Source organism: Phacochoerus africanus, chromosome 8 (genome assembly GCF_016906955.1).
Source record: "Phacochoerus africanus isolate WHEZ1 chromosome 8, ROS_Pafr_v1, whole genome shotgun sequence".
Lineage (NCBI taxonomy): Eukaryota > Metazoa > Chordata > Mammalia > Artiodactyla > Suidae > Phacochoerus > Phacochoerus africanus.
This window is the reverse complement of record NC_062551.1, coordinates 46,505,683-46,520,829: the sequence shown is the minus strand read 5'-3', so window position 1 is coordinate 46,520,829 and position 15,147 is coordinate 46,505,683. Positions and strand designations below refer to the sequence as shown.

The window sequence follows — 15,147 nt, the reverse complement described above, 5'->3', positions numbered from 1 at the left end:
AAAAAAAAAAAAAAAAAAAAAAAGGAAAATACAAGAGGAAACAAGGAAGAAAATAAAAATTACTCAAAGCCCTCCTTTGTAATTAATCGTAGTTCCTATTTGGAGTCTAGCCTTCAAGTTTTTTTTTTTTTTTACTTATGAAAAAATTCAAAAATTAAAACTCATAGTGTAATACATCCCCATTTACCCTACCCATCACTTAGCTACAACAAATATCAGTTTAAGTCTAAACACATTTCAGGAGTTCCCGTCGTGGCGCAGTGGTTAATGAATCCGACTAGGAACCATGAGGTTGCGGGTTCAGTCCCTGCCCTTGCTCAATGGGTTAACGATCCGGCGTTGCTGTGAGCTGTGGTGTAGGTCGCAGATGCGGCTCGGATTGCTCTGTGGCCCTGGCGTAGGCGGGCGGCTACAGCTCCGATTCAACCCCTAGCCTGGGAACCTCCATATGCCGCAGAAGCGGCCCAAAGAAATAGCAAAAAAATAGAAAAATAAAAATAAATAAAAAATGAGTATGACAATTACCCAAGGCAAAAAAACCAAAAACCAAAAACCAAAAAACACATTTCATCTTTGGTCCTACTACATTCTTCCCCTGCACACATACACAGAAAAACATGGATTATGTTGAAGTAAATCCCAGATGTATAATTTCACCTGCAAGTATTTTACTGTTTCTAAAATATAAGGACTTTTTATTTAAAAATATAATATTACTACTAAAAAGAAAAGAACTCAATATTCATTGTCATAAAATAGCCAGTCAGTCTTCAGATTTCCCCAATTATCCATAAATACTTTTTGTGGTGTTAGACTCAAGATCCAAACAATATCCATTTATGGTAATGGTAAGATTTTTTTTTTGTCTTTTTTGTTTTTTTGGGCTGCATCTGCAGCAAATGGAGTTTCCCAGGCCAGGTGTCTAATCGGAGCTACAGCTGCCAGCCCATGCCAGAGCTGCAGCAATGCCAGATCCAAGGCACGTCTGCAATCTAAACCACAGCTCACGGCAATGCCGGTTCCTTAACCCACTGAGCGGGGCCAGGGATCAAACCGGCAACCTTATGGTTCCTAGTGGGATTAGTTTCCGCTGCGCCATGATGGGAACTCTGATTTCTTAAATCTTTCTTTCCCTTTTTCCTCTTTTCTTGCAGTTTATTTGTTCCAGAAACAGAATTTCTTTCTTTCTTTCTTTTTTTTTTTTTTTGTCTTTTGAGGGCCACACTCGTGGCATGTGGAGGTTCCCAGGCTAGGGGTCTAATCGGAGCTCTGGCTGCTGGCCTACACCACAGCCACAGCAATGTGGGATCCGAGCTGCATCTGCGACCTACACCACAGCTCACAGAAACTCCCGATGGATCCTCAACCCACTGAGCAAGGCCAGGGATTGAATCTGCCTCCTCATGGATGCTAGTCAGTTTTATTCCCCCTGAGGCATAATGGGAACTCCCGGAATTTCTTATAGCGTTGCCCCCATTCTGGATTTTGCTGATTGCATCCATGTGGTATCATTTAACATTTTCCTTTAACCCTGTGTTTCTTGTAAATTGGCATTTTTAGGGCTTGATCAGATTCAGATTTTTTGTGTTTTTGCTTGTTTGTTTTCCACTAATCCTTCATACATAATGCAATTGTGAAGTAGTGAATGATGTTATTTTCCTTTATATGATGTTAGCAGCCATTGATAATCTTTACTTGGAATCCATTATTTTAGCAGCTGTTGTAAAATGTTATATAATTGTATCATTTCTTAGGAGAAAAATAAATCCTGAATCGATAATGATATTTCCAATTGAATTTGAAGATTATAGAATTTTTCTTGATTTTTACATTTATATTTCTTTTTATATTCTGAAAAACTTTAATAACAGTAAGATAATTATATACTTGCTTTATTCTCATAGGCATACGTACATGTAATCATTTCAGAATATGTGTATATTTTAGAATAATACCAATATTAACAGTGTAATTATTGAAAAATAGCTTATAGTTGTTTGGTCTGTAGGTTATATTGTATAATTAATTAATGACAAATATATGTATTTTATTTATTTTTTGACTTTTTAGTGCTGCACCTGTGGCAAATGGAAGTTCCTAGGCTAGGGGTCAAATCGGAGCTACAGCTGCCAGCCTATGCCCCAGCCACAGCAATGCCAGATCCTAGCCACATCTGTGACCTACCGCAGCTCATCAGTGCTGACTCCTTTAACCCACTGAGCCAGACCAGGGATTGATCCCACATCTTCGTGGAGACTAGTCAGTTTTGTTACCTACCAGAGCCACAGTAGAACTCCAGTGTATGTATTTTAAAGTTCCTTGAAGTAATCACTTCCTTTCTCTGTTTACCTTCCTAGTATTACGAACAGATTAGTTTCATTTTGCTTTTGGTTCTTAGAGATTTTTTTTCCATTTTGGTTTAATTTTGTCTTATAGTTATACGGAACATACAGTTCCAAAGTCAGATGGATTCAGTTTATACTACCTTATAAATTTTTTGTCTGTGTTTATGAGTGATAATTGAGCTGTGATTTTAAGAATAGTATTATATCTTCCTTAAATGGTAGAATTTACTGGTGAAGCCATCTGGATCTTCTCTGTGAGCAGGGTGTTTTGTTTTACTAAAACTTCAATTTCTGTAATATATGTGGGACAATTTATGTTTTATATTTCTTCTTATGTGACTTTTGATAATTTGTGTTTTAAGGAATTTGTCCATATCATTCATATTGTCAAATTTATTGGCATAAGATTGTGTTATCCTTTTAATGCCCTCAAGATCTGTAGTCTACTCTCCATATTGCTAATTTTTTTTTTGTCTTTTGTCTTTTTAGGGCCTTCTTGCAGCATACGGAGGTTCCCAGGCTAGGGGTCGAATTGGAACCATAGCTGCCAGTCTACACCACAGCCACAGCAATGTGGGATCCAAGCCATTTCTGCAGCCTACACTACAGCTCATGGCAACGCCAGATCCTTAGCCCACCGAGCGAGGTCAGGGATCGAACCCGCGTCCTCATGGATACTAGTCTGGTTTGTTAACCATTGAACCATGACGGGAACTCCTCCATATTGGTAATTTAAAAAAAAATTATTATAGTTGATTTATAGCGTTCTGTCAATTTCTGCTGTACAGCGAACTGACCCAGTCATACATTTATATACATTCTTTTGTTCACATTATCCTCCATGTTCCATTGCAAATGATTAGACATAGTTCCCTGTGCTATATGTACAGCAATATTGGTAATTTTTTTTCCAGTAGACTTACTAGGAAATTATCAATTGTATTACTCTTTTTTTTTTTTTGTCTTTTTGCTATTTCTTGGGCCGATCCTGCAGCATATGGAGGTTCCCAGGCTAGGGGTCTGATCGGAGCTGTAGCCGCCGGCCTACGCCAGAGCCACAGCAACGCAGGATCCGAGCCGCGTCTGCAACCTACACCACAGCTCACAGCAACGCCGGATCCTTAACCCACTGAGCAAGGGCAGGGACCGAATCCGCAACCTCATGGTTCCTAGTCGGATTCGTTAACCACTGCGCCACGACAGGAACTCCCTGTATTACTCTTTTGAAAGTACAGGTTTTGTACTTTTTTGTTTTTGTCTTTTGACTTTTGTCTTTTTACAGCTGCACCTGCAGCATAGGGAGATTCCCAGGCTAGGGGTCTAATCAGAGCTGTAGCCACCAGCCTACGCCACAGCCACAGCCACACCGGATCCAAGCCTCGTCTGTAACCTACACCACAGTCCACAGCAATGCCGGATCCTTAACCCACTGAACAAGGCCAGGGATCGAACTCGAAACCTCATGCTTCCTAGTCGGATTTGTTTCTGCTGCACTGTGATGGGAACTCCCAGGTTTTAAACTTTGTTGATATCCTTTCTCAAAATCTGATTATGTATTTGACTATTTCTTCCTTTAGTTCTGTCAAGTTTTGCTTTATAGATTTTGATGCTTTTTTGTTAGATGTCCGAACAGTTAGGATTGCTATGTTTTCTTGATGTATTTATCATTTACATCCACTGTTGCTCTTTGTTTTTTTTTTTTTTTTGTTCGTTTGTCTGTCTTAAAGTCCAAAATCCATTTTATTTTGTGGATTTTGTGTTTATTTCTTTTCCTCTTTGGGCTTCGTTTGTTCTTCTTTATCCAGCTCCTTAAAGTGGGACCCTTAATCAGCGATGGTACACCTTCCTTTTTTTCTAATAGAGCATCTAAAGCTATAAATTTTTCCCTTCAAATACTGCTTTTGCTGCAGCCCACAAAATTTGATGTTATTTTTTCATAGTCATTCATTTCAGCATATTTTCTGATGTCTTTTGTGAAGATTTCTTCTCATGATTTATTTAGAAATGTGTTTAATTTTCAATTATTTGGAGGTTCTACTGACCTCTTAGTGATATTTCCAATTTACTGGTGTTTGGACAAAGACAAGAAAATATACTCTGTTGTTGGGTTTTTGTTTGTTTGGGGTTTTAGTTTGCTTTGTTAGGGCCAAACCCACGGCATATGGAAGCTCCTGGGCTAGGGGTTGAATTGGAGCTGCAATTGGCAGCCTATGCCACAGTCACAGCAACACCAGATCAGAACCACTTATGTGACTTACACCCAAGCTTGTGGCAATGCTGGATCCTTAACCCACTGATCGAGACCTGGGATTGAACCTGCATCCTCATGGATATTAGTCAGGTTCTTAACCCACTGAGCAACAATAGGTACTCCAGAAAATATTCTCTGAATGATTCAGATTTAAAATATTTTTCATGGAAGTCCCCTCATGGCTCAGTGGTAATGAACCCAACTAGCATCCATTAGGACTCAGGTTTGGGGGAGTTTCCGTCGTGGCGCAGTGGTTAACGAATCCGACCAGGAACCATGAGGTTGCGAGTTCGATCCCTGCGCTTGCTCAGTGGGTTAACGACCTGGCATTGCCGTGAGCTGTGGTGTAGGTCGCAGACGGGGCTGGGATCCCGCGTTGCTGTGGCTCTGGCGTAGGCTGGTGGCTACAGCTCCGATTGGACCCCTAGCCTGGGAACCCCCACATGCCGCGGGAGCGGCCCAAGAAAATGGCAAAAAGACAAAAAAAAAAAAAAAAAGGACTCAGGTTTGGTCCCTGGCCTTGCTCAGAGGGTTAAGGATCCGGCATTGCTGAGTTGTGATGTAGGTTGCAGACATGGCTCGAATCCTGTGTTGCTCTGGCGCACACACACACACACACACACACACACACACACACACACACACACAAAATGTGTATCTATTTTTTTCATACTTGTTTCTTCCCCCTGCCTGACTTAATGGATAGCCATTGTGTTGCAGTATCCTAAGGGAGTTGCAGCCCAAAGATTAGGCCCTCCTGACCAGCCATGCTCCTATGTATATCTGTCTTCCTAGCTCAAGCACCTTCTTTATGATACTTCTTTATTAGGCACATCTACCAAGACTTCCTTATCATGGATACGGAGGCAAACCTTGAAGACACTCTTTCTCTGCTTTGACTCTGAACTCACTTTGTTTCCTCTCCTAGCCCTTCCCCCATCTATCCCAGTCTGATCCATGAAATTGGAGGAGCCTTTTGTTTGGTACTCCCTTGGCAGCGAGATGATTCTGCACATTTGCATTATCCATTTGACTATCTGTAGGTGCTGTTCCATGGGAGAAAATGGAACAGTAGGAGAGTCAGCACTTTCTCTGGGTTAGCCTCATGCTTATACTGTCTTAGTAACTGATTAAAGATGAAAGGCTTGAGTGTTATTTTCATTTTGGCTGTTGTCTTCATCAGCTTTTCTAACAACTGGCAGCTCAGCTCTCTAGCACAGCTCAGCTCTTGACAGTTGGGTATGGTGTCAGTTATGTCAGGGTACTTGATAGTGTTGTATAAATCCTCTATATTGATACTGATTTTTAAAAATCTTCTTGTGTCAATTACCAAAGGAAAGATGTTAAAATTTCCAAATCTGATTATGTATTTGACTATTTCTTCCTTTAGTTCTATCAAGTTTTGCTTTATACATATATATATATATAATATATATATATTTATTTTTGTCTTTTCTTTTTTTTTTTTTTTTTGTCTTTTTGCCTTGAGCCGCTCCCATGGCATATGGAGGTTTGCAGGCTAGGGGTCGAATCGGAGCTGTAGCCACTGGTCTACGCCAGAGCCACAGCAACGTGGGATCCGAGCCGCGTCTGCAACCTACACCACAGCTCACGGCAACGCTGGATCCTTAACCCACTGAGCAAGGCCAGGGACTGAGCCTGTAACCTCATGGTTCCTAATCGGATTCGTCAACCACTGCACCACGATGGGAACTCCAAGTTTTGCTTTATACATTTTGATGCGTTTTTGTTAGATGTCTGCACAGTTAGGATTGCTGTGTTTTCTTGATGTATTTATCATTTACATCCACTGTTGCTCTTTGTCTTTTTTGTTCATTTGTCTGTCTTAAAGTCCATTTGGCCTTACATACAGGTATACAAGCTTTTTTTATTATTTTTAATTTTTTTTTTCTTCCCCATGGCACGTGGAGTTTCCAGGCCAGGGATTAGATCCCAGCCACAGTTGCAGCCTATTACACAGCTTCGGCAACATGGGATCCTTTAATCCACTGTGCAGGCCAGGGATCAAATCTGTGCCCTGGTGCTGCAGATGGACACTGCCAATCTCGTTGTGCCAGAGGAAGAACTCCTCTACTTAATTTTTAACCCACCTATGTCTTTTTTTTAAAGTGCGTTTCTGGAGTTCCTGTCATGGCTCAGTGGAAACGAATCTGACTAGCATCCATGAGGACACAGGTTCGATCCCTGGCCTTTTTTAAGTGGGTTAAGGATGTGGCATTGCCATGAGCTATGGTGTAGGTTACAGACGTGGCTCAGATCCCATGTTGCTGCGGTTGTGGCATCGGCTGGCAGCTGTAGTTCTGATTCAGCCCCTATCCTGGGAACTTCCATATGCCATGGGTGCAGCCCTAAAAAGACAAAAAAAAAAATGCACTACTTCTAAAGAGCATATAGTTGAAACTTGCTCTTTTGTCTTGATATTGTCTTTTTATTGGAATCTTTGGGCCATTTACCTCTGAGGTGATTAAAATTTAGTTTAGGCCCTGCCAGAGATAGGGGCATCTATGAGCATCTTTTAAGAAGAGCTTGACAGGGAGTTCCCATCATGGCTCAGCAGCTGACAAACCTGACTAGTATCCGTGAGGACATGGGTTTGATCCCCGGCCTTGCTCAGTGGGTTGATGATCTGGCATTGCCATGAGCTGTGGTGTAGGTCGAAGACACGGCTATACCTGTGGTGTAGGCCAGTGGCTACACCTCCGATTGGACCCCTAGCCTGGAACCTCCATATGCCACAAGTGCAGCCCTAAAAAGACCAAAAAAAAAAAAAAGAGTTTGGCAGGAGTTCCTGTGTGGCTCAGAAAGTTAAGTTTCTGGTGTTACCACTGCAGTGGATCTGGTCATTGCTGTGATGCAGATTCAGTACCTGGCCTGAGAATTTTTCTATATGCCACGGGTGTGCTCCACCACCACCAAAAAGAGCTTGGCACTTTTTAGAATTTAATTTACTTAAATTGGAGTTCCCGTCGTGGCGCAGTGGTTAACGAATCCGACTAGGAACCATGAGGTTGTGGGTTCGGTCCCTGCCCTTGCTCAGTGGGTTAACGATCCGGTGTTGCCGTGAACTGTGGTGTAGGTTGCAGACGCGGCTCGGATCCCGAGTTGCTGTGGCTCTGGCGTAGGCCGGTGGCTACAGCTCCGATTCAACCCCTAGCCTGGGAACCTCCATATGCCGTGGGAGCGGCCCCAAAGAAATAGCAAAAAAAAAAAAAATAATAATAATAATTTACTTAAATTTGTTTGTGTCTTCAGCTCTGTGATGAACTTCTTTAATCGTGATTTTCATCTTATGTGAATTCATTTTGTTATGATGGGTGGGCATAGTTATCTACCACAGCTGGAAGAAATGGAATTTCTAATTAAGTGTTTATTGAGCACCTATATCAATGATTCTCATAGGACAGTGACTTTCCCTAAGGATGTTTTGGAAATATAGTTGAATGTTTGTAAATATTAAAATAACTGGGTGGAGGAATTCCCATCGTGATGCATCGGAAACGAATCCCACTAGGAACCATGGAGTTGTGGGTTCGATCCCTGGCCTTGCTCAGTAGGTTTAAGGATCCGGTGTTGCCATGAGCTGTGGTGTAGGCCATCAGCTATAGCTCTGATTAGACCCCTAGCCTGGGAACCTCCATGTGTGGCAGGTGCAGCCCTGAAAAGACAAAAGACAAAATAAATAAAAAATAAAATAAAATAAAATAATTGGGTGGAGGGTGAAGGCTTCTGACTTTCGAAGGACTGAAGCAAACTAGGTCATAGGTGAGATGCTTTTCTGTAAAGGACTAGAGAGTACATATTTTTGGCTTTATGGGGCATATGCTTTTTCTTGTAACTATTCAACTCTGCCATTATAGTGTGAAAATAGCCAAAGGCAATATATAAATGAATTAGGGTAAGTGTGTTCCAGTAAAGCTTTATTTTTAGAAATAGTTAGTAGGCATTAGCTTGCTGACTTCTAATCTAGATGTCCTGCAGTGCACATAAAAAATTGTTTTGTAACCTTCAAAATGAGGACTATAATTGGAGGAAAAAATGGGTTTATAATTACCTGGGTCTAGAACATGTCACATAAAGCATTTTTTTGCATGATTTTTTTCAATCTGCTGAGTATATCTAACTTACTATTGTTGCAGTTTTACTGTTGGCTAAACCTTCCAGGAACGCTACTATAGTTTGATTGAGAAAATATTGTATTTTGTTTTATTCAGAGATTTACTGGGTTTTTAAAAAATATTTTGAAAAGTTATAGCACTGGTGGCAACCCTGCTTGTGATGTTTGACTTCCCAGTATCACATATTTGTAGAAGTCTCCATTTGTAGATAATGCATTTCATTGATTCTACACACACACGCAAGCACACACACACACAGCCTTTATTTCAAAATGTCAGTTTTAAATAAGAGAAGTTGACAGTATTAAGTTGAATATTATAATCTTATAAATCTACATGTGTTTAAGTAATTGTAAGCATAAGTAATTATTTGTGCCTTCTGTGTAGTTGTGTGCAATCATTGACATATTGAAATATAACAGTTGGTCATTATCTCTATTTTTGGCGTAATGTATATGAATGTATTTTATTGTCTATGAGTTGTTTTTTAGGGCTGCCCCATGGCGTATGCAGGTTCCCAGGCTAGGGGTACAATTGGAGGTGTAACTGCTGGCCTACGCCACAGCCACAGCCATGCCAGATCCAAGCCGCGTCTGCGACCTATATACCACAGCTCACAGCAGTGCCAGATCCTTAACCCACTGAGAGAGGCCAGGGATCGAACCTGCATCCTCATGGATACTAGTCAGATTTGTTTCCGCTGAGCCATGATGGGAACTCCTATTGTCTATAAGATTCATCTCAGAAATAGTAGAGAAGTAAATATTTTCTTCTTGTGTGTAGAGAGAGCATTGAGTTTGACCACGTTAAGAACCACCACCTGTATCTCTCCTGCTTAGTGTTTATTTTGGGTATGGGAGAAAGAGACAGGAAAAGGACAACAACAAAGAAAATTCTTACTTATTCATTTGGAGCTTCGCAAAAAGCATGATCTCATGTTTCTGTTTTCTCCTCCCCAGCACTGCCTTTTGCAGACTCTGTGCTTCTCTAAGATAGGAATCCAGAAGATAATTGATCATTTCTTGCAGCTGTAAAAACCATGGCTCAGGTAAATCAGTGTTTCCTTGTGCCTTCTTTAAATAATCACCTTTTTATAGAGTATATACATGTTTGCATTCCTTATATTAAAACTTCCTTCCTGACCTACCCCACTCAGAAATATGCTTTCCAGATTGTTCCATTCTTGTAAGTGAGAGTGTTTTCCCCTAGGTATATCTTTCTCATCTGACCTATATTCAATGAGCATTTTTGCCTGGGAGCACCCATATCAGATTCCCTGATTTTAAAAGATGTTAAAGTGGTACCACACATGGGAAAACTTTGAATTTCTTTTATTAGACCTAAGCTTCTTGGTTAGACAAGATAGGAACGGTCTTGACTGGGCCTAGTGTCCATACCTGGCAAGAGCTCGTGCTTTGTGGGCTTTTAAGATGAGGTACATGATTAGGGACTGAATACAGAGAGATCAGGGGTCTTTTCTGGGAATCCATGATTGGCGAATACCAACAGGGATCATTTTGAGATGCAACATTTTATGCTAATCCTGTAAGTTTGGATTACCTTTTGCACTTTCCTATTGCTGAGACTAAGGAAAAGACACGTTTTTAAGTGATGAATAGTGACAAGAAAGATCATTATTCACATAGAAAAGCTGTTAAGAATTATAAATTCCCCAAAGTAAGAAATGCTTATGAGGTTTTTATATAACCTAAAATGTTCAATATTAAGTCAAATATATTCATTATATGGAGCTATTCTACAGCCTATTAAAATATTAACTAAGTTACTGGCAACGGTAATGATAGAGGAAATGACAAGGTAATTATGATATGATGGTGAACCTGAGGTTTCAGTCAATTCCTTAATTTTATACAAATATTTTAAGATAGAGATTTTATAGAATTTTATGGAAAAATTTACCCGAGTTTTTCCTTCTTAAATAGAGAAGAAGAAAGAGAAACCTGCATTTTTGAGAGTGTATGATATATGAAATTCACATTGTACAGGATATTTATGCTCTTTCGTTTAATTAGGACATTGCATTTGCTTTATTAATTCCCAGACATGTGTATAATGAGACATTCTATATGGAGGAAATATGTATAGCGACAGCCATAAGAAGGAACTTCAGAAGCATCAATTTCTTCAGGGTCTCATCCACGTAAGAGGCTTCCCAGCCCGTTTGCCCTGTTGTGCTCTTTGTAGAGAGCGCTCCATCATCTCCTCTTCCGTCGAATAAATACTTTCTCTATTTCCACAACTAGTCTTATGTTTGTGTTTCAGAGATCAGTAATGTTCAGGGATGTTGCCATTGACTTCTCTCAGGAAGAGTGGGAATACCTGGATTCTGCTCAAAGGGATTTGTATAGAGATGTGATGTTGGAGAACTATAGTAACTTTGTATCACTCGGTAAGGAGATCTACCCCTAGTATTTCAGACTCTTCCTTTGGAATGGATGCTTTCTTTTGTGTTATTTCAAGATTGTTTTTAAGTAATTAACTGAATTTCTTCTTATTTTCAAAAGAATAGTTTTAAATTACCGCAAGTGGACAGAGATAGTTTCATTGGGCACGCTTTATCTTTTTTATCTTTCAAGTCCAATTACCTGTTTTCCTTGCTGTCTTCTTTGATGATCAAGGAGTGAGAATTGAATTCTGGGGCACTTGCAATATTGTCAGAAAAAACAGGCTATTATGCACTGTTGCAGTTTAGATCTGCCAGAGCAGCTCTAGATATTTTTTTAATAATTGCAGAAATAATTGTTTTTCTGACAACAGAAGAGTTTACATTAATTTTGAAGTGAGAGGGTGGATCAGTGCATTTCACTAACAATTCAGGTCAACATAGTCCATTACCAAAACACATTCTCTTATTTGTGTTTTGTAGTTGAATATCACATTTTAAGAACTTAGTATTTTACATCGAATGAATATGGCAGAACCACCTTTTATTGGAAAATAGCTCAGGAAGAAGCTGTGATTTTTTATTTATTTATTTATTTATTTTTGGTCTTTTTAGGGCTGCATCTGCAGCATATGGAGTTTCCCAGGCTAGGGGTCAAATCAGAGCTGTAGCTGCCATTCTACACCACAGCAACAGCAGATCCGAGCTATGTCTGTGACCTACACCACAGCTCACGGCAGCACTGGATCCTTAACCCACTGAGCGAGGCCAGGGATTGAACCTGTGTCCTCATGGATACTAGTCAGATTCATTTCCTCTGAGCCACAGTGGGAACTATAGAACCTGTGATTGTCGAAGAAAGTTTATTGCTTTTTCCTATAGCAAAAACCAATAGGCCTTATTGGGACAGAGCTTATGTCAGTGAAATCTTTAATAAGTGATTTTCCCACCTAGGTGATGACTTTATTCTTTGGATTCTTCAAGTCCCTGGAATATAATTGTCTTTTGCCCCTTTCCTCCTCTTTTCTCTGAAGGTCATATGAAGTTTTTGGTTAGTACACTCCCCTGCAGGGCCCAAAGACTTCTGACTTGAGAAGCAAAGCAAGGGTTTTCAGAACAATCTCCCTAAGGAATCCCACCTAATCCCTTCTTCTCCCTTTTAGTCTTTTGTGGTAATTCTTCTCACTTTCTTTCTTTTTTCTTTTTTTTTTCTTTTTAGGTCCACACCCGTGGCATATGAAGGTTCCCAGGCTAGGGGTCAAATCAGAGCTACACCTGCCTGCCACAGCCACAGCCACAGCAACTCGGGATCTGAGCTGCATCTGTGACCTACTCCACAGCCACAGCAATGCAGGATCCAAGCTGCATCTGTGACCTACACCACAGCTCACAGCAACGCCGGATCCTTAACCCACTGAGTGAGGTCAGGGATCGAACCAGCGACCTCATGGTTCCTAGTCAGGTTCGTTTCTGCTGCACCAGGACGGGAACTCCTCTTCTCACCTTCAGATGAGGGAGGAGTGCTTCTCTTCACCCCTGTAATCTTGTTTTTGTATAAACTTTCAAATCAATTCCTTTCCAGATTTTTAAAAAAATTTAGACTCATGTAATTGTCCTTAAAGTGTGTTCATTTGTTCAAAATATGTTTATTTATTGGGGGGGCCTTTTCTGTGCCAAGAACTGCAGTAGGAATTGGAGAAATAAAGATCTAAACAAAGCTCCTATTCTGCTGAAACTTATATTCTCATGGGAGAAATACAAAGTAAATGAGGGAACAAAAATAATATGTGTATGCATCTGTATGTACATACATGTATTTATTTAATAAATATATATTACAAGTAGTAATAAATGCTAGATTCTTAACCCACTGAGCAAGACTAGGGACTGAACCCGTGTCCTTATGGATTCTAGTCTGGTTCGTTAACCATTGAGCTGTGACAGGAACTCCCAGGATTGCTTTTTGAAGTAGTAAAAATGTTATAAAATGAGATTGTGGTGATTGCTGCACAAGTCTGAATATACTAAAGACCAGTGAGTTGTTTGTACTCTTAAATGAATGAACTCTAGGTATGTGAATTATGTGAGTAAATCTGTTTTAATTAGTGTTCTATACCTTACTGATATCAGTATTAATTGGCATAACAACTTTGGGAAAATCTTTAGAAATTATTCGCAAACTTACATGCACTTTGAAATATCAGCGATACTTTTAAAAATTCCAGATCCCAGGCCAGTTAAATCACAATCTCTGGGCATAAGACACAAATACCATTATTTTTTGAAGTTCCTTAGGTTGTTCAAATGTTCAGACATGCTGGGTAACCACTGTAATATGATATCTGAGAATTTTTAAAAATTTAATTGTCATTGCCAATATGCTTGGGTTTATTTCTCCCCTATTTTATGCTTTTGGTTTACTCTCTTGACCTTCTGTGCTTCCTTTTAAAATCTTTCCTTAATTAGGATGGCTACAGTTTGTTTTGTTGTAACTCCATTTTCTCCCATGTTTAATTTGGAAGACATAAACTATTTATATGTTTTTACTGATTATCTTTAATTTTTTTGCTTTTACTGGTTATTATTAGTTTTTATCACATGCACTATATTCCTTTTAATGCAAATGCAGCTTTGTAGTTATTATTAGTTAAAATGATGTTTGAAAAATATAAATTTTTGAAGGAAATTAAATACTTTACTAGATAGTAGATGTTTTAATTAATGATGAGTTATTCAATCCACATACAGTATTTGTCTTTTTTTTTTTTTGTCTTTTTAGGGCCACCCACACCCATGGCATATGGAGGTTCCCAGGCTAGGGGTCAAATTGGAGCTACAGTTGCTGGTCTATACCACAGCCACAGCAACACCAGATCCAAGCTGTGTCTGCTATCTACACCACAGCTCATGGCAACACCAGATCCTTAACCCTCTGAGCGAGGCCAGGGATCAAACCCACAACCTTGTGGTTCCTAGTTGGATTCATTTCCGCTCCGCCACAATGGGAACTCCCCCATACAATATTTGGTTTGCACACTGTTTTGCAGAGGTCTTATAATAAACTATATGCCCCACTCTCATCCCTAGGATTTCAAGGCCAACAAGTTGAAAAACACAGAAAGGATTCAGTTTACTTTGAAATAAATTAGTGACTGCTCTTGGCAGTGAGTTGAGGTTCTATAGAGAGAAGTGATGTTGACATCTCTATGTCAAATACATGTTTCATTTTCACAAAATTCTTATCCAGAGTGTACCAGCAATGTATGACTGTATTCTTTGACCAACACTAGATACAGCTTGAAAATATCTGTCAATTTGTAGATAAAAAATTGTATAATATTAGGCTTGTGATTACTAGTCAGCTTAAATATTTGGCAGTATTTCTGCCTCTTTTGGTCATTTAATCATTATCGTTGTTTGTGTCACTTAACAAATGCTTAAGAAAGGCTATAATTAGGGAGTTCCCACCATGGCTCAGTGGTTAACGAATCCGACTAGGAACCATGAGGTTTTGGGTTCTATCCCTGGCCTCTCTCGGTGGGTTAAGGATCTGGCATTGACGTGGGCTGTAGTGTAGGTTGCAGATGCAGCTCTGATCCAGCATTGCTGTGGCTCCAGTGTAGGCCAACAGCTACTGCTCCGATTAGACCCCCAGCCTGGGAATCTCCATATGCCGTGGGTGTGGCCCTAGAAAAGACAAAAATAAAATAAAGTAAAGGCTGTAATTAATGTCTCCCTCTCCCAGGACATTATAAAGGATCTTAGAATGCTTTAACTTTGATTAATCTTTCCTAGTATGCTCTTGTTGGCAGATACTAGATATCTTTTCTTTTAACCCCCAAAATTGACATTATTTTTGTTTTATAATGAAAGCATTTGGTTGTAGATTTATTTGCATAATTATCCTTTTATTTGCACACTATTTCTCTTCCATCATACCTTCCTACTTGAATAATTTTATTTATCATTAAATACATCAGGCAAGATCTGTTGTTAATAAATGCTCTTCAT

The 15,147-nt window shown here is 39.7% G+C and overlaps 1 protein-coding gene across 4 annotated transcripts in view; it reads left to right on the top strand.

The window, feature by feature from the left end:
- LOC125134198 (zinc finger protein 420) overlaps positions 1-15,147 on the top strand; it is a 55,734-nt gene that overhangs the window by 14,053 nt on the left and 26,534 nt on the right. For 3 of the 4 annotated variants that reach the window (XM_047793188.1, XM_047793187.1, XM_047793184.1), the window contains exons 3-4: positions 9,692-9,780; positions 11,016-11,142. In XM_047793188.1, coding sequence (XP_047649144.1) covers positions 9,772-9,780; positions 11,016-11,142 — 136 coding nt within the window. In that variant the 5' untranslated portion in view covers positions 9,692-9,771. The remainder of the gene's footprint in view (positions 1-9,691; positions 9,781-11,015; positions 11,143-15,147) is intronic. The other variant, XM_047793186.1, reaches the window with a different exon arrangement.